The sequence below is a fragment of the Phasianus colchicus genome, chromosome 3 (assembly GCF_987193195.1).
Source record: "Phasianus colchicus chromosome 3, bPhaCol1.hap1.1, whole genome shotgun sequence".
NCBI lineage: Eukaryota > Metazoa > Chordata > Aves > Galliformes > Phasianidae > Phasianus > Phasianus colchicus.
Genome location: NC_143438.1, coordinates 91179523 through 91201360, shown reverse-complemented (window position 1 = coordinate 91201360; position 21838 = coordinate 91179523). Strand labels below are relative to the sequence as shown.

The following is a 21838-nucleotide window of genomic DNA, read 5'->3' as shown; positions in this document are numbered from 1 at the left end:
ATCAGTGGCTTTTAGAACATCTTGAGGGGGAATGAAATGGCCAAGACAAATGATAAATAGACAGAATATGGAGAGCTATCTGCTTAAGGGATTTTATGTACCTTGGTGGAGCTACTGCATATAAAACTGTACTAAAGATACTGTTGAACTTGTGCTAGTTGCTTGACTTGAATTAGTAACTTCTTTAATGAGTCAGACATTAATTTCAATGTCTGTTCAAGTGGTAGAGGGGTCTGGTGCTGTGCAAATCCTCCTCTCTGTTTGAAGCTTGGATTCTATAGTTCATCTGTAGAGCAACTCCTCACTCCTCATCTCAGTCAGCAACGGTGCAGTAGCTGTTCCTGAAAATGCCCAGCATGACAAAAGCTTAAGGCCTATGGAGAACTGCATTGACAAGATAAAGCAAAAAATGAAGGGGTTCATCTATCTTTCTGCTTACACATACAGTATTGCTTCTAAGGTTAAGCAGAATGAAGGCCACAAACATTGTAGTAAGAAAATGAGACTGAAAGCTTTCAGAGGTTTGTTTGGAACAGCACTGTGCCCATTCTCCTCAACTGCTCAGCCTGCTGGCAGTGATCAAGTGCAGTGTAGTTCCTTTGTTTTGCCAACTTCTTGATCTGATCGTGTTTAAGAAAGCAGGCCAGAAAGCACATGTGTGTTCAGGTTATTTTCCATACAGTAAGGAAATCTGGCATCAGTGAGCTTGAGCTCTTACCCAGCTGACTGGTTGGGTTACCCAGTGTCTGCCCTGGCTGTCTCTGGTTGTGCTGAGGGCACTCTTCAGCAGAAATCAACATGTCATACTGGATCTGTGAAACTTGTGCTCAATTTCAGTTCTGTTTTTTGAAAGCTGCTGACATCAGCAAAATTCTGCATTCCCTGTGAGTGAAGGTTCCTGCCTGACTGAAGCTTATTACAGGACAAGTGTTCCTTCATCAGTAGAGTGGCATGCTTTATATTCATTCTGTTTCTCCAGACTTTGTGTATGAGTGGTAAGACAAGGATGTATCGTCTGGGTCCTCAGAGGAAGGTGAGCCAAGACTTCCATAGCAAAAAGCCTTTTGGGTTATCTGCAGTAAGTGCAACAAACTACAGCATGTAAATTTGGAAGAACTTCACAGATGCAACAGGAATTCTCTTGCAGAATTTAATCTAAGGTCACCAGTAGAGTGCAAAATGCTGAGAGCATTACTTTTTTTTTTTTCCTAATAAATGAATAACTTACCCTTAATTCTCAATCCTAATTATGTTAACTTAATTTCTACTGCCACTTTACTAAAAACCAGGATGCAAGCTAAGGGTGGTAATGTCACAGAACCATTAAGATCATGTAGTTTATCAATCAACCCATCACCACTATGCCCACTAAACCATATCCCTCAGTGCCACACCTGCATGTTTCTTGAAAACCCCCCAGGGTTCCACTATTTCCTTGGGCAGCCTGTTTTAATACATTAACATTTTCTGTCTAACATGGAACTGCAATTTGGAGATGTTTTCTGGCTTAAAGTTTCTGTTAAATTTATTTATAATAATTTAGTAGGTAGTTGTAGTCTGTGATGACTTATGTTTTTCCAGAGAACTCTGGTGGTCAATGGTCTGCCCACTTATTTATCCAGGAATATCTTTATAAAGGAAGGAAGTCCAACTTTAACGTTCTCTTAACGTTCTCTTCTGGAAGAGCAGAACCTTATTACAATAATGCAGGATAATAAATGCATTTCACTTCAAGGAGATAACAGGGAAGTGATGCCCCTGTTTTCTCTATTGAATTTTGGCTGCTATACAAAGCAACATTAAGTGATATCAAATCTATTTAGGCTCTGAAGGCCGAGGGCATTTAAATGTGTATTATGTGTAACTACACATTGCTTTATAATCAAATTTTAGTCCTCCTAAAAATTTGGCAGGTGATTTCCAAACAGTGAACACATCAGTTTATTACATAAGCCAGTACTGTAATTGGAAAACTAAAATGACTAAGCAGAGTTCTTAGCAAAGCTCCCAGAATAAAACAGTACAAGAGGACAAGCTACTTTTTGTTAAAATAAGCTTCAACCACCATGAAATCTTTCACCCCGAGGCTTCCCTCACTTTGGCAAGTGGCTAATGTGGAAAATGTCAAATTCCTCCATGTGCTGACCAGTAACTTTCATCAACTTTACCATGTTTGTCAGCTGTGTACTAACTGATTCACAAGCTACAAGAATTGAACTATTCTTGTGTTAAGTATCAAGATGAACACCTAGACATGTGCACATACATGTGACTGTACTTGGCAGTTATCTTTACAACTGGATATACAAAGATTGCAGGGAGCAACTTCATCTTGTAGAGCCACAAGGAAGTTATCACTGAGTGTGGTAAGGAAGGAGTGAACCTGCTCTGTCTGTCTTGTGTTGAATAATAGCACTTCAGTTACAAATAGCATATGGAGAATATGCTGTAATCCTCCTGGACACAGTTTAAGCCAATCTCTTCTTGAAAGGAGAGGTGACTTAATACTGTCTTTTCAACAGCTTTTGCATTTGCATCCTACAAAAAGTCTTACTTGATTTAAATGAGTGGAATGTTTCTGTGCCCTTCAGACTTTTAGTCATGTCTTCAGGCTCTTGTTCTTCTATTTCTTTCCCTTTTTCTAGTTGGCTCACATCTAAGTGTAACACAGGCTTTGTGCACTGAAGTTGTGTGAAGCAATATTTATGTTCAAAAGTACACTAGGACAAAAGTAAAAGTATTTTACCTTAACTAAGAATTTAAACTTAGTCTCTTTATGTGCCACCTAGAAAAAGATATGGAAGTCAGTATAATGTTCACTAAGTCTTGGTATTATACCCACTTGGTTATTGTCTCATCCAAGGTTGTCAGAGCATTCATTCCATATGTCTTATGGCTTATTAATAAGGCATGTGAAATTTGTTTCGCTAACTCAGTGAAACCTTCCTGTGTTTTAGAATAGGATTCTTCCTGAAAGACCTCAAGTGACCAAATTCAGCCAATTCTTGTAACCTGGAATCGATTATAGAAGTCTAACTGTAACCCAGCAGCCTAGGACAGACCATTCAAAAACAGCGAAGCACTTCCGACGGGCTTTTTAGAAGCTCTAGGCAAAATTCACGTCACTGCAGTCTGATCTGAGTAGGATCAGGGGTCTAATGGCATTAGGGTAGGCTTAGAGTAGAAAAAATTCTTCACTATGAGGGTGATGAGGCACTGGAGCAGGTTGCCCAGAAAAGCTGTGGATGCCCCATCCCTAGAAGTGTTCAAGGCCAGGCTATATGGGGAGCTTGGGGCAACTTGGTCTAGAAAAAGGTATCCTTGCCTGTAACATGTGGTTAGAACTGGATGAACTTTAACGTCCCTTCCAACCCAGGCTGTACTGTGGTCTCTGCCAGTTGCTCAAAGCACATTCATTCACTCATTCGCTTTTTTGTTTGATGCCCACCTTTAATAGCCACATAGTTCAGTAGGTATTCTATTTTCTATACTTAAAATTAAGTACATCACTGTATTGAGGTAATATGTTTCCTCTTTGAGCACCAAAGCAAAGACATGTCCAAGCATATATATAAGGATGCTTAAAGTTGTTCCTTAACTTGTGTGATTAGTTTCTTAATTCTCACAACCTTTTGTCTATAAATACCTTGTAAACAATGAGTAGACTGGCTCAAAGCAGTGAAATAATTCAGGGAAAACGTTCTTTCATCTCAACTTCATGTTATAAATGCATTTTGCTGGTTCTCATGCTGGAGAAAGGAATCCTGTGTTAGCTATTTTCATGGGAACTGAGTTGGAAGCCAAGCCACTATCTTGTACCAGAATAAACTGATAAGAGAAAGTATTCAGTTAAAAGTGGAACAGTTCTTTAAGTAAATAGTCTGAAGACCTAAAACTCTTTGAAAAGAATAGGTAGCATTACACAGTATTCATCCAAGAAACTGACTTTGGCTTCAGTTCTTCCTAATGTTCTTTGACTAATGACTGTTTTTCCCTGCAGATGTAAGCCTGTGGTTTGTTTCACCTGTGCTACAGAAATAAAGCTTCCCTTTTTAAAATGCACCTTGTCAGAAATACCTTGCAGCCTCAACCAGAGGTGCACCTGTGCTCACGTCATACTTTGTGACCTCTGCATGTGATTAGTGATGCTCCTTGCTCAGATTGTTGCTATTCCTTACCTATGGGCAGTTGTCATCTCCTGTATGATCACCACCAAATTGATTTTGAAACTGGAAAGCTATTAATTTAGGTATCTGATAGACTAAAGACTTCTGTAAGTAGGGCTTTGCTGTTCTTGATGCACTTCTGAACAAAAGAGCTCATGTATTTCTGAGTGTATTAGATAACTGAGTAGGATAAGTTGGCAAGTCAGCTGTTGCGTTTCAGTATCTTACTATTGTGTACTGAGATTCTAGCATTTCCCTCACTATTCAGCCTGCTTTTCCCATGTGCTACTTTCAGTGCCTTCAAGCACTGAAGCAGTTCTACCCACCTACAGAAATACCTGTGATGCTATCTGACCGCAAATTCAGTCTGTCCCTGAGACTGATAAAGGTGCTCTAGCTGGTATGCAATTAGCTGTGCACAAAGAAGCAACCACTAGATCAGCTTTGTTTTCTGATCAGTTGTGCTTGTATAGGCTGAATTTCTCATTTCCAGGTTCTCTATGCCAAAAAACCTGCACTTTTGTCACTTTCTAGATGCAATCACTCGAATGAACCTTAAGCTAATGTTGGCTGTGACTTGCTGGCTTCAGATTTTCCTTTCATGTAAAGAACCCTGCCTGGTCCAGTGGAAACTAGTGCAACAATTTTTTTTTTACTCATGAACATTCAAGAAGAGATGCTTTGGAGCATATTTGTAATGGGGGCTTTTCAATCAGGATTTGCTGTTTGAGAGTAGCATGTAATTCTTCATAAGGCTAACAATTTTCAAGCTAATTAAGGCTAGCATCCCTCCTGCCCATATGGCTGGCTGGTGACAGGCCCAGCTGGCTCATGATAAATGGTTATAGTGCAGCTGATGAAAACCATTATGTTGATTCCTCTTAACCACTGCCCCTGAAGAGTGCTGCTGTGTGGTTTCAAAGAGATACAAGTTCACCTATTTGTGCTGACGGATGCCAAATATATGCTTTAAAGTTTAGATCTGAGAATGGCTCTCAATTCCAGGGATTGGAGCTGCGTCTATCTGAATACAGCTTCATCCTCATGGGATTCTAGAGTGTCCTATGTAAAACCTCCCTTGAAGAAGGCAGCTGCCTGTTTTACAGCTAGAAAGCATCTGGAAAAGGCTGATGGGCTGTCAGAGCACGGTCAAGCTGTCTGAAGGTGACTTGACTAAATCCAGACTGTTGCATTTCCTTTTACTTTTACCTCTTTAGCTGACTGTGAGCTGTAAGATCTGCTCTAGTGACTGCACTGATGTGACACAGCATGAAAGCTCCTCAACTACAAGATTCAGAGTGATCCAGATATCTGCTGCTTGAAGTGACATGGATGCTGAGGCTGTGCACCCTGTAAAAGGAGAGTGACTGACAGTCATTTCCAAATTAAGTAAAAAAGCCAAATTCTGACAAGCTTTTGCCAAGCATTTCATAGTTCTGCAAAGTCACAAGTGATAGAGGTCTGAATGCTCCAAATATTTCCCTTCTAGCAGGTCTTTATGTATTGCATCCAACTGCCAAGCCTCTTGTTATTGCAGTGTGTGTGTCAGTAAATATCTTATCTTGCCAGTTCTAATGGGGTATAACTTGGCAATATGCATGACTAAAATAGCATTTGCTTTTGGTTAAAAGTCAAAATATGTAGATAGCAAGCTGATTGTAAATGTGTCCACCAGCTTTCTCTGTGCCTGCTTATAAAGCACTGTCTCAATCCTATTGCTTGAGCTGAACTTCTCTAAAACAGATTTGTAAAGACACTATTGGCCACTATTGTTTATGAGCTATATTCTCTTCTAGAAAGTATCTATTAAACAGTATATTTCATAGAATCATTTGAGTTGCAAGGGACCCTTAAAGATCATCTAATTCACTTTCCCTGCTTATTGCAGGGAAACCTACAGCTAGATCAGGTTGCTCACAGCCCCATCCAGCCTGACCTTAATGTCTCCAAGGACAGGGCATCCTGTTCCAGGAACACCTCATAGAAGAGGTGTTCCATCTCTTGGATTATTTCTATGGTGCTCCTCTGGACACATTCCAGCAGGTCCATGTTTCTCCTGCACTGAGGACTCTGAATCAGGACACAGTACTCCAGGTGAGGCCTCACCAGTGCAGAGTAGAGGGGCAGGATCACCTCCTTCATGCTGCAGCTTCTTTTGCTGCAGCCCATGGTATGATTGTCTTTCTGGGCTCTGAGGGCACGTGGCTGACTCATGTCCAGCTTGCTATCCAGGTCCTTTTTGGCAGGGCTGTGCTCTATCCTTACCTCTCCCAGCTGATAGTGGGGGAGGGCTGCCATGATCCAGGTGTAAGACCTTGCAGTTTCTTGGCTTTGACTCTCATGAGGTTCATCTGGGCCCAGTGTTCAAGCCTGTCTAGGTCCTTCTGGATGGCATCCTATCCCTCAGATGTGTTAGCTGTACCACACAGCTTGGTGCCATCTTGCTGGGGGTGCACTGACTCCCACTGTCAGTGTCATTGATGAAGGGCACTCATCCCAGTGCTGTCCCCGGAGGGACACCACTCTCATCTCCATGCAGACATTGGGGCGCTGACCACCAGTCTCTGTGTACAATCTCACAGTCTGTTCCTCATCCATTGAACGGTCCATCAATCAAATCCATATCTTTCCAGTTTGGTACTTGCAGAAGCTTTTCTTATTGGTCTTTGTGCCCCTTGCCAAGTCCTGTTCCAGTTGGGCCTTGGCCTTCCTGACAGTTTCCCCTTGTCCTATCACAACAGACTCTGCTGAAGAAGAGGCTGTTCCCTTTCTTCTTAGTCTCCCTTTTATTTCTCCTACTTTGCTTAAAATTGAATGTTAAAATATTGCCTGCTGGAACTGTTACTTTTTTCCCAAATGCTAGCGGGGTGGTCTGAAATCAGTGTGGTTGTGTAACCACAACCTTCCAGGCGCTGATTTACCCATGTTATTGAAAGAACAGTGTTCTGGCATGCTTAAGATTTACTAATTTTCTTAAAGAATCCTTTCTTAGCAGTAACAATTATGTTGATTCTTTGTTATGCCTTTCTTAAAATGTATTGGCTATCCATCCCTGCTAGGTCAGTTAAAGCATTTATTTTAATTATTCAGAAACTAATTCAAATAGCTGCTCTTTATGGCAGTGAACGTAAACATGTCTGTCATGCTGGTCAACTCAACATCAGCTTGGGATGGTCAACTCGAGAACAGTCAACTTCCAACTCGAATGAGTCTACAATGGTCTGAAAAAGCAAATGGGATTCTGTTCGAGTGATATAGCAGCACTTTAAAGGAGTGTGCTTTCTCAGATCCTGTTTGTAATCACTTGTGTTTCAAAGGGGAGGCTCTGATGGTGTTTACTAAAGGCGCTGCACCATAAAACTGATGCCCTAATCTCTAGTGTTCCTCAGTTAGCACCGCCCAACCCATGGCAGGCTTGAGGTTACGTGGCTGGGAAGCAGTAACTTACTGCACCTATTGCAGTGAGTTGCATCAGAATGAGGTAGGCATCACTGGATGGAAGTAAGAAATATAAAATTATCCTAAAATATCTTTCAGCTCTGTAATACTTGATGTAGGGCAATTAAAGTATTCTAGCAACCCTTGTTTTACCTTATGTAAAATTGGTGTTGGATAGAGACAGGAGGGAAAGAATTTCTCTGCAGTTATGAGAGACAGACTGTTTCTAGTAATCGTGATGCATCAGCGCTGGCTCAGACTGCAGGTTGCTAAATAACTGCTTGTTAATTAGCAAGTTATCGCTGTAATGATGTAGTAGTTTGATCTGTGAGTTCACTTGAAGACAAAATGAGAATATGAAGTGCAAGATGATACAAGCAGTTATATTTAGTTGTTTACCAACTCTTTGGAGAATCTGCAATGTGAGAAATCCTCACACTGGGAGGTTGTTCTGTTTTTCCTCTGCAGGAGTATTTATTTCTTCAGATTCAGTAAAAATTAGCCAAAACCCAGCTTTGTTCACCCTCCAAAGTAGGGGGAAAAGTTCTCTGGGTGCTTTCAAAAGCTTGACTTTGAGTTTTCTGAGATTGAATGATGGTAATACATTTAGGGACTGATAATTGGAGATAATTCCAATGAATTAGGCTTTACAGATGGGAACGATATGTGAGAGGAAGTCAATTGATGAGGATCTACGCTCTATTCGTTTTTGTCATGATCTACTGGATAGCTTCTGTAATTGTCTGATGCATATTCTGGCAGTATTTGGGTTTCTTAAGCATTTACAGCCTGAAGAAACTAGTTTGTACAGCCTGCAAATTCGCAGAGCAGTGAATTAGTAAGGTACCAGAATAGGAAAATAAAGGAAGTACTGTGCTGTTCATTGTATGCAATAACATCTGCAGGGAGTATCTAACATTGCACATACAGGCTAACTAACCAGACCTAGCTTAACTCACTTCTACAGATGTATATTCATGCACAACACTAGTCTCAGCCTACTTTAGAGAGCGTTGCTCATTCTGGAGAGTAATTTGCAAAAATGGTTGCATTGATGTAACTCATTTCCCACACTGTGCAGTCAGGAGGACAGCCTTGATTAAAAAGAACTTGCAAAAAAATGCTGGTGGCAAAGATGTGCTGATAGTTAGGATTACTCTTGCACCACCAGCAGTGCCAGGTTGGACACTGTCCTTTCTGCTGCAGGAAGGTAAGCTGGTTCCAGTTAATCCAGTTAGGGATATATGGAGATATTCTCTTATGATTGCCTTATGTTTGTTTTCCTCCACTGCCTGCACTGAGAGAGGCAATGAATCAGTGCTTCTCTGATGGAAGATAACTCCCCTGTTCAACATACTGGCCTGGGAGAACTCAGTCCCAATGAGTTCTTCATGCTTATGTGATGACTAGATTGTTATTTTTTGCTTTTTGAATGCACTTGGCTATTAGTGCTTGCCATCATGCCTTTAACCTCTATCTAATTCGGGATGAGATCCTGCTACTTGGAGATCCAGCTGTTATGAGTAAGGCATGCTTGTGACATGGCCATACTGTGGAGGTGCTGCTCAGCATCACCAGTCCCAGCTGCTCTGTATTGCACTTACTCAGCAGGATTCTCTCCTGATATTTAAATCAATGCCTTCTTAGCAGTCTATTTGTTTAATGCATTGCTATTAATAAACTCTAGGCTAATAGAAGCATAAATGAAGTTGTTTTTTTCTTTAAATAGCAGTAAAACCAAAGAAGTTTAATCAGATAATATTACCTCCCCAGTTTAAAAAAAAAAAAATGCTGAAGTGTTTCCTAGTAAAAACAGCAGCAGCAGTGATTTAACAATGTAATCTGATCTAATATTAGTAACAAACAGCCTGTGCCTTTAGGGAGCAGTATAATATCCAATCCACTCACTAAAGTCTGTCTCACATTAAATTCTGGATCCGTTCTAAAAAGATGGCTTCCCAGAATTGTTTCCATTCAACTTCATAAAAGCCATCCTTTTGTCTTTCTCTCTGTAATGTAATCAGGCAGGGGGAATGACACTGGTCCCCAAAACGTGAAGAATGAGGAAATAGGATCATAGGATGGCTTAGGTTGGAGGGAACAGAAGAACATCCAGTTCCAACCCCCCTGCTCTGGCTGGTTGCCACCCACCAGCTCAGGCTGCCCAGGGCCTGTCCAGCCTGGCCTTGAGCACCTCCAGGGATGGGGCATTTACAGCTTCTCTGGGTGATAGTGCTGCCTTGAGATGATGTTCTTGGTGTCATGAGGACATTCACATCTTTCTGTTCTTTCCTGTATGTCTGAGTGGGAAAAGTCCCTTCAGGGGAGCTTATCATGCTTTGGTACTGCATCACCATGTGCGTATTAGCCAAAATCTTACCCTTGGTCATTTTCTGAGTAAGCTGGAAATGGATGGAAGCAAGAAGGCTCCCAGTTTAGGCCATACCATATAGAAAGAACCACAGAATCATTAAGGTTGGAAAAGACAAGTAAGGTCATCTAGCCCAACCATCAACCCATCACCACCATGTCTACTAAACCATGTCTCATAATGCCACATGTCTCATAATGCCACAAGCTGCTCTGCCCCAAGCCTGTGGCACTGCATAGGGTTGTGACCAGAAGTTGTCAGGAAAACCCTCTGGAAGGGTTGGGGTTGGAAGCCTGTTTATGTCAGGGTTTAATAATTTCTGGAATTTTGCATGCATAGCAAGGAAAAGGTGCAGTAAGCATTCATTAACCCTTTCAAAATCTAGTGCCCGATTTAGTGGTTGGCAGTCCTTCCTGTGGCAGTGTGGTTGGAACTGAATGACCTTTGAGGCCCCTTCCAACCCAAGCTGTTCTATGATTATTTGAAAATGAAATGACACCCCCTCTTGTTCTTATTTCATCTGGATTTCTTGGGGGGCCCCAAGGGTGTCTGGTTCATAGCCTCACTGCTAGGAGAGCTGTCAGAATCGTTTGCTCATCCAAGTATTTGTTCAGTGTCTGCTGTAGAATTACTTGGGCATGATAGCCTTGTAAAGCAATCTGTCTTACGATGTTCTGATTTAATGTCTTTGATTACCTGAACGATGGATTCAACGTTAGGACATGTCAGGTGTGGTTTGGTATTGCACCTAGTTAGCCTTAACCTTTTTCCTTTGGCAAGCCTCTAGTGATTCAAAAAATGTTAGTCTGGTTTAATACAATTTTAAAATTAGAGGTTGATTTTTAGTGTCAGGAGTGTTGTTGCTCACATATGGACCATTATTAGGTAATATGCAGTATGACTGCATTTAAAAAAAATCCCAAGTGTAGCTTTCTCCTTCTGATAGGGTTCATGCAGTTCTGTCTTAAGAAAGCAGTACTGAAAATCATTATAAACACTGAAATAGGGGAGAAGACATTTAAGCAACTGTGTGACTTCAGCTGCTGCCCTTCTGCACCAAAGGAACTGCAACTCAGTTATACGACGGTGCTTCAGGAAGGTTGCAGGGTTCTTGATTCTGAACTTCTAGGAAGGACCAACATGATTTGATCGTGGGAGGCTACAGTCTCCTTGCTGAACTTCAGGTAGCTGAGTGCATTTGTACAGCTGGGCCAGAAACTTAAGGTACGTCCTCTAGATGCTTTCCATCCTACTGCCGTGGCTGAACACTTGAGTCTTGATGTGGGCCAAAGAAACTTCTAGCTGCCATTGTCGCTCCCTGTCCTCAGTAGTTTGGTGCAGATCTGTGCAATTGGCTAAAACCAACCCAACTTTACAACACCTTTTTATCAAGTTGCTTTTGAACTTAGATCACTTTCACTGTGTGGTTCATTTCACAGATGCTCATGTGGTGGTACAGGAAGGGGTGGGAATAAGGATGGGGGTGAAGAAGAGGAAGAACAGACTGCTGCTTGTAGAGGAAGTACTTGTTTGTGCTAACTTAAAGTGATTGAGAAATCTTTGGTGTAAGCAGCATAATAGGCTGGTAGGGTATTTTCTGTGTACCTATTCGAGCAGCAGACAGTCAGACCAAACTTCCCTTGCTAGCAGAACAGGCAATTCTAGCATAAGTACAGTTTGCTGTCAGATCTGGAGCTATGCTAGTGATTTCCTTGGACAAACACCATTTGGCTCTTGAAAAGGCACAAGTCCAAACAATGCATCATTTCACAAGGCAGTCAAATGCTGAAGCAGAACCAGTCTCCTTTTTGCATTTAATCAGAGAAGGAATAATAAGTGATGTTTTGTCTCCAGCACAGAGGTGGAAATGTTCAGCCAAATGTTTATTTACTCTGAGGAGAAGCCAGATATACTTGAATTGCCTTTCTCTCCAATACTAACATTAAAGCTATACTTAAATCACTCTAGATAACTTCTAAAGTAACATGGCCATCTTCTGAAAAGAACTTGGAAGAAAGAAATGAAACCTGACAAATAAATGGAATGACCGGGCAATTATAGGCTCGCTAGCCAAAAAAATCTGCAATTGAAACAGCATGGCTAGTGGTGCCTATGTCCAGGCAGTATCCTCAGTAAAGAAATGAAGGGGGGCAATGGAGAAAGCAGAAAGGTGCTGTTGCATTAAGCTCCTGCACTCGTTTGAACCTTGAACCTCATTTTTTTGTTGTTTATGGTTTTGTTGATGTCATGCATGATATTACAGTAGGATTTACTAGTGAACTAAGGAGAACTGTGACCACAGTTGTTAAAGCCTAGGTAAATTCAGTCAGAACTGGTTCTTAGCTATTTTCCTTGTGAGATTAGTGATAAACAATGGGAAGGCAGATACATCTGTATGTAAAGAGACTCAAAATCTCTTCATCCTTTGGTTCGGAATGAAAAAGATGAAACTTCCTGTAAACTGTAGAATCTTTGTCTGTGATAGAATGCATATTAAATCTATAGAAAGCAAGTCCTGTGTAGCAAAATGCAGCTCTTCGGTATGATTTGTGAAATGTCACAAGAAAGCTTTGATCAGGCTGTGTGCTTACATGTTAAAGAAGGCAGGGTAATGGAAGAGGCAGATCTTGGAGACGCTGGATGGCTGGATAAGTGACTGGAAGTTAACACAATAAACCCTGAAACTCAGGATGAGACAGGAGTATGCTTCAGGTCAATTCCCCTTCTTAGGCCTTTAGTAATTTCATAGCTTTTGGGCAAAACAGTTTCCATTCTTTTCAATTTGCTCACTCAAATTTTCCTTAGACCAGGCTTATTTCTCCTTTAAGACTGTAAGATTTTGTAATTACCACACGCCTACTCTGCTGAAATGAATTGTTTCTTACACTAATAAATGCTGCAGTGATTTCTTAGCAGCTTCAGAATAAGCACTGGAATTTTTGCCTGATATCCAATTGGGCCCATTTAACTCTATGTACTGGCTAGGCTTAATAAAGTGTGTGTGTCATTACCTGAATTGTGCTGCATGTTACATAGCTGAATTAAAGTCATCTGCTTTGGCAGTGGCTTGGGATATCTAGTTGCTTGTAGAACAGTACATTCCTATTCCTTGTAAGCAAGAGATATCTGGAAACACGCATTAAAAATAGTTCAGTCTTAACAGATTTGGGCAGAATGGCTGTTAACCCCACTTATGCTCTATTTTGGGATTGATGGCTGTATTGCCCATCATCTGATCTCCAGTGTCACAAATGTGAAAATGCTGCTTGTCAGCCTCCAAGTCCTAAACACGCTGGGAAACGTGATGGAAGTCATTTCCCCGAGGCATTGTGTTGTGCAATTATCTCGCTTGCACGTTTTGTGCTGCCCTTATCATCGTGCTCAAAAACAGAACCGCTGAATGCTGTGGGCCAGGGATACGACCTACATAACTAGTCCTCTGGTTTGGAAACCCAGAAGGAGGCAGTAATTTTCCTGTGCTGCTTGAGTGATTCACAAGCTGTGAGCATGACCTGTCTGAGGCACGGGTTTGTTGTGGTATCGCCTTGTCAGGCTTGTAGCACATCATTCTGTGCTTCGTGTCGTTGCATTACGACCTACACCTAGGTGAGGGGTAGTAAAAGTGTAACAGATCAGATTACAAGGAATCTGAGCAGCTTTTATACAACTTCCCTTATGGGTTAGTCCTCAGTATATTAGTTGCCTGGTTTGTTGGTGTTAACTACTCCTCCTTAGGTTCTACTACTGTTGCAGTGTGACCAAAGTTCAAGTAAAACATGTGCAATTAGGCTGAAGAAGAGCTAGCGTAATCAAATTCCCTCCTCCCATATGCATTTTATGAGTGTACATACTTCTGTATTTGTACTTCTCTTTATACCCTGCCTCTGAGCAGTGTCCAGCATTAACCCCTTTCTGAGGCTCAAACAATTCTGCTTTCTCTTTTCAGTATTCCTTGGGAGTCCTTGGCAGGACAAGGGGAAATGGTTTGAAGTTGAGGGAGGGAAGGTTTAGGTTGGACGTCAGGGGGAAGTTCTTTACAGAGAGAGTGGTGAGGTGCTGGAACAGGCTGCCCAGAGAGGTTGTGGATGCCCCATCCCTGGAGGTGTTCAAGGCCAGATTGGATGGGGCCCTGGGCAGCCTGGTCTAGTATTAAATGGGGAGGTTGGTGGCCCTGCCTGTAGCAGGGGAGTTGGAGATTCATGATCCTTGAGGTCCCTTCCAACCCAAACCATTCTGTGATTTTGTGGGAGTCCTGAAAATGACTTCTAAAACATCATCAAAAGCAAGGAGAACACATGACAGAGGGAGGGAAATCATCTCCTCCTCTTATGGTGATCCTGTGTGGATCCAGGAAGTGGACTTGATGATCCTTATGGATCCCTTCCAACTTGGGATATTTCATTCTATGACTTTTCCATAAATGTAGCTTAAATTTTTTATTTTGTTTGACTTCTATCTAGGCTGCATGAATGACAGGTAAAATGTAAGCCTAATGCATCACTTTTCTTTTGGAAAGGATAATAATGCAAGAATATTTTGTAGGTTGACCCTTTATGAAATGAAGCCATTAAACCTAATGAGGAAAGATTGCTGTATTAGAAATTCCTGTTGATATTCAGTGCTTCAATTTAGTAAAGTATTATCAGTGAATTTTTTGGTGTTACTAGCCAAGAGAGTTGTGCTGTATGCATACGTGGATGCACGCCCTCCTTAGTATTTCAATCCAGCTCCTCTGTAGATGCCATTTAGTTTGTATTTGGAGTTTTTTGTTACATAAGAGCTTGTGGAATATTTACTTCCATCAGGTAAATGTATTTGCCTCCCTGTTCTTGTTATAAAAGAATGCTGCCATTCAAGCTTGCCGAATTCGGAATGAGCTTTGATGAAGAATGAGGATCTGTCTAAAACAAATCTGAGCCCAGCCTAGGGGGCTGGCAAAGGAGCTGAAGACCTTTCCAGAGGCTGTTGCTCTGCAGTTGATGTATTAAACGCTCATCTGGAGTCAGATGAAAGTGCTGCAGGAGGAGTAGTGTAGTGCTCACCACCAAATTGGCATAATGGAATAGTAATTCCCTGTTACTTTAGATAAAACCTGTCCATTGGGCCTTTTGAGATTGCACTTGAATACTGGAACTGCTTTTTTTTTTTACGTGTTTAACATACACTGTTCTTTTTATGTGTCAGTTACAGCTTCAAGGTCTACCTCCATCTGTCATCCATTATTCCTGTCTTTTAAATTACTGATCAGTACCCATCATCTTCCACTTTGGGCATGACTTCATCAGTCACCCCTTAACAGCCTTGCTCAAATGGCCCAAACCTCACCTCTGTTTCTTTCTGCTGCCTTCTTTCCCCTTTGCCATGAGAAATGCTCCCAGCCTGCTGCCATTCTGCTTGTGTATTCAGGCTGCCCCACTGCATTATAAAACATTCTGCCTTCCTATCTGTGCTTCATTCTGCTATCCTGTAACTACCTACTAAAAGAGGTACGTAGAGAAATTGAGTCAAATCCCTCATTGCAGTGACACGAGGAGAAACTGAGCATGAGAAAAAGCAATAATCTTTAAAGCCATCTAATGCAGAAGTGTTATCTGTGACCCTTCATCCACAACACCATGCGCGTGTACTGAAAGATTCCTGAGTAGGAAAACCTAGTATGTAATCTTATTAAATTCTACTGAAGGTAATTTTGCCTCAGTCTGCCAGCAATTAAATGTTTTATTGCTGTAATTAAAATAATCACTCTTATTCTGGAACCTGTGCTCTGTTGGGTTTTTTAACCCAAAACTTCTGTTATAAGCATGTGTGTTCTGCCGTTTTTTTCCCTAATTTAATTTTGTAATTCCTATTTATGTTAAACTAAAATAGCTATTCAAGGAGTGAGCTGAAACCTCATATACTGAAGTAAGGTAAGAGAATCCCATCCCTTCCTGACACAGCTTCAACACAATGCTAATGCTGGACGGTGGAAAGAGGTGTGATGGCTTTAAGGCCAGGCGAGGTTCAGGTTGGCTATTGGGAAACAAATTCTTTTTCAGAAAGAGTGGTGAGGTATTGGAGCAGGTTGTCCAGGGATGTGGTGGAGTCACCATCCTTGGAAGCTTTCAATAAAGGATAAATACGGCACTGTGGGATGTGGTTCGTGGGCATGGTGGGGATGGGTTGATGGTTGGATTAGGTGATCTTTGCGGTTCTTTTCCAACCTTAATGATTCTGTTCTATGAAATGAACTCTGCCATATGCAGAATTTGACAAATCCAAGCTGATGAGAAGGAAATGCTTCACAGAACCAACAGAACCAGCTGATGAAGAACTTGACCGATTACTTTTCTGGGCCTTGATTTAGTAACCCTAGGCAGTGCATCTCAACTCCTTTTAGTACAGAATGAGTGAAGAAATGCTTTCTTGAGACCTTTTTGTTCTGAACTGTTTATTGCAAATAGGTTAAAACACTTGAGAATTAAACCTTGGCTTATAACATGTGTTCAGTAATTTATTTTAACTTCTCTCACGTGTTTTGACTAGCTCAGAAGGAAATTCTAAGCTTACGTTGTTATTGAGGTCATTAGATCTCAGAATTTAAGTAATTTGGGGTAAGGAGAAAAAAGCCCAGACTAAATAAAAAAAGATGCTGTTGGGTGAATGAACAAATTACGTACACAAAATCCTCTGGGGTACAGCTCTGAGGTAGGTATCAGCAGGAAAGAGCTCTTGAGGTGCTCCCTTGCTATGCTTTCAATAGGACATTGTTTTAGTTGGGTCATACGGTAAACAAGAGCTGCTGATGTCTCCACTTTCTTCAGTCCCTACTTTACATTCTCTGCCTAATGGTCTGGTTTATGCTAGAGCACACAAAGATTTGTCAGCTGGTTGGAATATATTTCAAAAATAATGTACTGTGGCATATTTTGTACCATTCTACTCATAAGACTCTCCTTCCATAGAGTATGAAGGTTTGCTCAGGTCTTGTGTGCAGAAAGTGAAGATGGATGCATATACTGTGAATATCTCTTCCTTGAAATTTTGAATATTTTAAATACTAATCTTCCAAATTATATTCCTAACAGCTTATTTCTGCTCGTGTTTGCTTGAGAAATATCATTCTGGTCTGAATTTACACAGTGATGCCCTTCTCTATCAATCAGTGCGGTTGACTTTCTAGTATTATGAAGTTCAAGGGAGCTATGGGATCTTAGGTGTAAGGTAGCTGGCAACTTCCAAAAGGCTGAACACAAGTCTGCGTGGCTAGGGAGTAAGTGGCAATCTATGAATGATCTTCCTGGCATAGGAGTCATCTTCCTGGCTTAGTACTGGAATATCCTATGCTGATTCTGAAATGGAACCTGCCTTAATTTCCCAGAGTTTGTCAGCCCTGTGCTGGATGTTGTGAGGGCCTCAGGCAAACGTGATATATTTGTTATATAATTATGTATATATACTGATATATATATTCCTCTGTGGCTTCATGCAGGACCACACAGGAGTACAGTTAGCCATCATTTAAACATGAAGAACAATGGCATTTCAATGGAAAGTTCAGTGGTAGGAGGGACCATGGAATGAAAGACCCTACACAAGGCAAGGACAATGGAAAGCATGAAGCAGGAAATAGAGTATATGGTAAAGGGGGGTGGGGGGGGCACAATATCCTGAGAAATACTATTGAAATTTTTAAATGCTTGCTTTTTGTTGCAGATTAATCAGCCACTCGATGGGGATTAACAGTGGAGCACCTCTTTGTGTCGCCTTTCCACCTCTCTGTAGCAAGAATAACAACTTCAGCACTTCTTCGATAATAATTATGAAACTGGTATTAACTGAATGGCAATTATGGATTTTTAACTCTAACTCACAGTAAACCAGCAAGCCATATGTTGAAATTCCTACCAAATAGCTTTCCATTCTTTATGTCTCGTATCTACACAAGAAGTTGCAAGATACTTGTTTGTACAAGAGGAATATAAGCATTACTTGCCTGAGGAACAGAAGGTGAAAGAGAAGACATCCTAACTTGTTTGTGGAGTTATGGTAGTATTATTTATATAGATATAACACATATATATATTTTTATGGTAATGAAAATGGCTCCCCAGAATGCTGACTCGGAATCTATGCAAGTTCAAGATCTACCTGTGGCACAGCTTCAGAAACCAGAAAACAAGGAGAATGAAAGTAGAGAGGAGACCATTAGTGAAGGATCCATAGACCGGATACCGATACGCCTGTGGGTGATGCATGGTGCAGTAATGTTTGGCAGGGAATTTTGTTATGCCATGGAGACAGCTTTGGTAACGCCTGTATTGTTACAAATTGGTAAGTAATTCTCATTTTTTGTTATTCAATATTATAGACACCATTTTTCATTGAAATCAGAAGGAAGTGTGATCCATTAGCTGCAAATGAGAATAAAAAGGGTTTTGGTTTTTATTCTTGGCTGTGCCACGGATTCAGTATGTGACCATGTTAAAGTGGGGAGGATTTCTGTCTGCGTTTGTCTTGTTTAATATTGCTTCTCCTTGTAAACACTTTACCTGATCTGAATTCACATCTAAAACTCTTTATTAAAAGATAGGTATCCTCAAAACTGGCAACATTAGACTATAAAAGACTTCAGTGAAGCTGTTTTTGATTTATGGATAAATGCCTCAGGTTATAATGCTTCAGAATAACTGCTTAACCAATTTTGCTTTTCCTAGTTCTAATGAGGTGGTATATTTCTTTTAAACTACTAGTGAGTCTTGTTTTATCTGGTTTATGTCCATAGTTTGATTAAACAAACAAATATTAATAAAACATGACATGAATAGCTTGAGGGAAGAAACGAGGGAGAAAGAGGAACTGGAGTAGGAGTAGATAGTGTTAGATTTTGTGGTGAGTACTGTAGTTAGGTTGCCAATAAACTGTTTCCAGTATCCATAATACCTTATCAAATCTAGAAAATCGTGTTCTCTATCAGATATCAGGAAATATTACACGAATGTGAATGGAAGCACTGCACTGAGCATGGCTCTGTGTGAATAAGTTGATGTGTTTACATTGTGTAAAAGTATGTACAGTATATGAATACTGTTTGTTTGCTTTGGCTTATACATGCACTTGTTCCTTTACCACGCTCATTTGTAGGCAATGAGAAGCACCCAGCCAAGTCTCTAAAATGTTCACTGAACAGCATTTACAACATTGTTTTAAAAATTCAAGGTCAGCTTTTGAAATGAAACATTTCATATGATAAAAAAGTATATATGAGATAAAATGTGTGAGCATGCCAATGCACACATTCCTTCCTGCACTCTTCTTGCAGTTAAAAATGTGCTTTCACATGAAATTACTAGTGGGTTTATTTTAGATCAGCAGATGAGTCAATAACTAATGCAGACTGAGCTGTGAGAGATCCTGGTGGGTTGCTGCTCCAAGATTTCCTGGAAACTTTCATTCCTGGAGCCCATGTGCCCTCTTTTGATCTCTCAGTGACAGTTAGAATAGATTATATGTGTTTTCTGAATAGAGGCTTTCTAATTGACCTGACTTGCTGAACAAAACATGTATTATCTTCGTCTAAGAAAGCTCATAATGTCTGTAAGGTATTTTGGTTTTAGATAAGTCCAAATTCAGATATCTAAGCTACTTGAGTTGTATTAGGAGCTTTGATTCAATTACTGTCAACCATGCACGCAAAGTACTTGTGTCATGCTTAGCATGGAGAAGACCCCCAGTTCTGTAAGTGACCTATACTTTTTGCTTGCTTTCTTGTTTGTGCTGGCACTTGGATGTTTAAAATGTATAGCTGGCTGAGTTGACTTTACCTTACTGATGATTAAGGTCAGACAGTATAAACAAACCATCCTTTTGATTACTGATCACTCTGCTAGTTTACATTTCTTTTGTGAGCTCTTCTAGCAAATCTGTTTCCTCCAGATAATTGGAAAAATATCTCTTCCCTTCCTTCCCTAACCCCAGTGATCAAAATAATGTTAGGGATTTGGGGGAAGGGAAAGGACAAATAGAGCACTCGTTTCTAGAAAAGCTGACAAAATGACAGAAGACTGCAGTGATGATGTTCAGTGCTGTGTAGAGCCAAAATGGAGGTAGCTGGTTACAGATGTTAGCATTTTGGGTACTCTGGCTCATGTTCCCCTTCAGCAGAGGAATAAATAATGTTGGCTGCACTGAAGGGTTAAACTATTCATGGGTGACTTATATACCTGTTTTGTAATTACCTCTTACACGGTTTACTTTTATCAACCTCAACATCTGTCTGGCTCGACAGGAGCTATATTTATTTCTCATCTGGGGGGCTGTCTGTAGCTGTTTCAGTGCTGCAGTGTTCCTTCTGCTTTGTGATCTGGTAAATCGTAGAATGAATCATAGAATGGCCTCGGTTGAACAGAATCTCAAAGATCATCTAGTTTCAACCCCCCTGCTATGTGCAGGGTCACCAACCACCAGACCAGGCTGCCCAGAATCACATCCAGCCTGGCCTTGAATGCATCCAGAGATGGGGCATCCACAGCCTCCTTGGGCAGCAGTATTCACTTGTTTTCAGTGTGAGGTTAGTATGGCTTGAGAAACTTTCTGAGAAGTGGCAAATGGAGAAGTGGCAAACTTCACACGTCGTAAACTGAACAACTAGAAGTCTTTGGGGTGTGTAAGATGGACTCCTTACAGATGTACATTAATTCTTAAGAATTAAGTTTTCTGGTTTGAGCTTGTGTTCCACACCTCAAATAGAACTTCTGGTAGCTGAAATCATAGAATCATTCAAGTTGGAGAAGACCACTAACCTTATCTAGTCCAACCATCAGCCCGTCACCCACTTCACACATCCCATAGTGCCACATCTACGTGTTTGTTGAATGCTTCTAGGGACGGTGATTCCACCCCCTCCTTGATGAGCCTGTTCCAATGCTTGTCTGCTCTGAGAAGAAACTTCTCCTAGTATCCAACACACACCTTCCAAGTTATGCTCCGGCAGGTCAATGACCTGTTGTTGTGTAAGCCAGGCTCCAGCAGCTGTAGGAGGTGTCCCTTGAGGTTCTCCCTTTCCAATTCAGTGGTTGGGTTGTAAATGTGTTTCAATTTCCAGAAGATCTGAATTTGTAACAAAAGAGCTCCAGGCAGCAGTGGGAGCTGGTTGAGTCAGAGCATGCTGTGAATCAGAGAGGTCTGGAAGTCCCTGAATGCTGTACACCCACCAAAATGCCTTCAGATTTGTGATTGTAATCCTTGTCTTTATTGCTGCGTTTAGATTGATGCTACGTTGCCTTCTCAGAAGTGCAGCTACAACTTGTTAACAGTTTTGCCGTAAATGGGTTTTAGTAGCTTAGCAACAAGAGCAAGCCAGACACATCACAATTTATTCTAACTTGTTCTTTGACTTCTTACTGTCTGCAGCAGAGGAATTCAAAATTAAGCAGATAACTTGCTTAGAACACTTTGGAGAACATAAGTATGTCAAATATGAGACCTAGCAAGCTGAGTCCAGGTAAAACAGTATTAGTTGGCACTTCTGTATGTTTTGACCTCTAGAAATCTTCATTAACCTTTATTTGGAGGCTCATTCAATCAGCAGTTCCTCCCACCTACTGTGAAAACTATGCAAGAAAATAAAATGTCAGCTCCTTTAGCACTCTGGGTATGTGTTCATGTCACTTCAAGGTTTTGGAGAAGCTGGATGATTTTGTGCTGCTATTTAGGATGCTCTCTGCATTAACACTGACTTATCCCAACTGCTGGTTGCTTCCTCTGTCTCATCTCAACCAAATTACGTAGAAGCACGAGGAAGCCTTTGTCTTCTGAAACATCTGGCACGTAATACTGCTTATCAGCAAAAGGAGTTAAAATCCTGCTATTGTTTATGAATGGC

The 21838-nt window shown here is 40.9% G+C and overlaps 1 protein-coding gene across 9 annotated transcripts in view; it reads left to right on the top strand.

The window, feature by feature from the left end:
* SLC45A4 (solute carrier family 45 member 4) overlaps positions 1-21838 on the top strand; it is an 86592-nt gene that overhangs the window by 32872 nt on the left and 31882 nt on the right. For 2 of the 9 annotated variants that reach the window (XM_090138063.1, XM_090138062.1), the window contains exons 1-3: positions 5980-6260; positions 17447-17553; positions 17671-18288. In XM_090138063.1, the coding sequence (XP_089994189.1) occupies positions 18045-18288 (244 nt within the window). In that variant the 5' untranslated portion in view covers positions 5980-6260; positions 17447-17553; positions 17671-18044. Of the gene's footprint in view, positions 1-5979; positions 6261-17446; positions 17596-17670; positions 18289-21838 lie in introns of those variants that run through there. The other 7 variants (XM_090138059.1, XM_090138060.1, XM_090138061.1 and 4 more) reach the window with 5 other exon arrangements.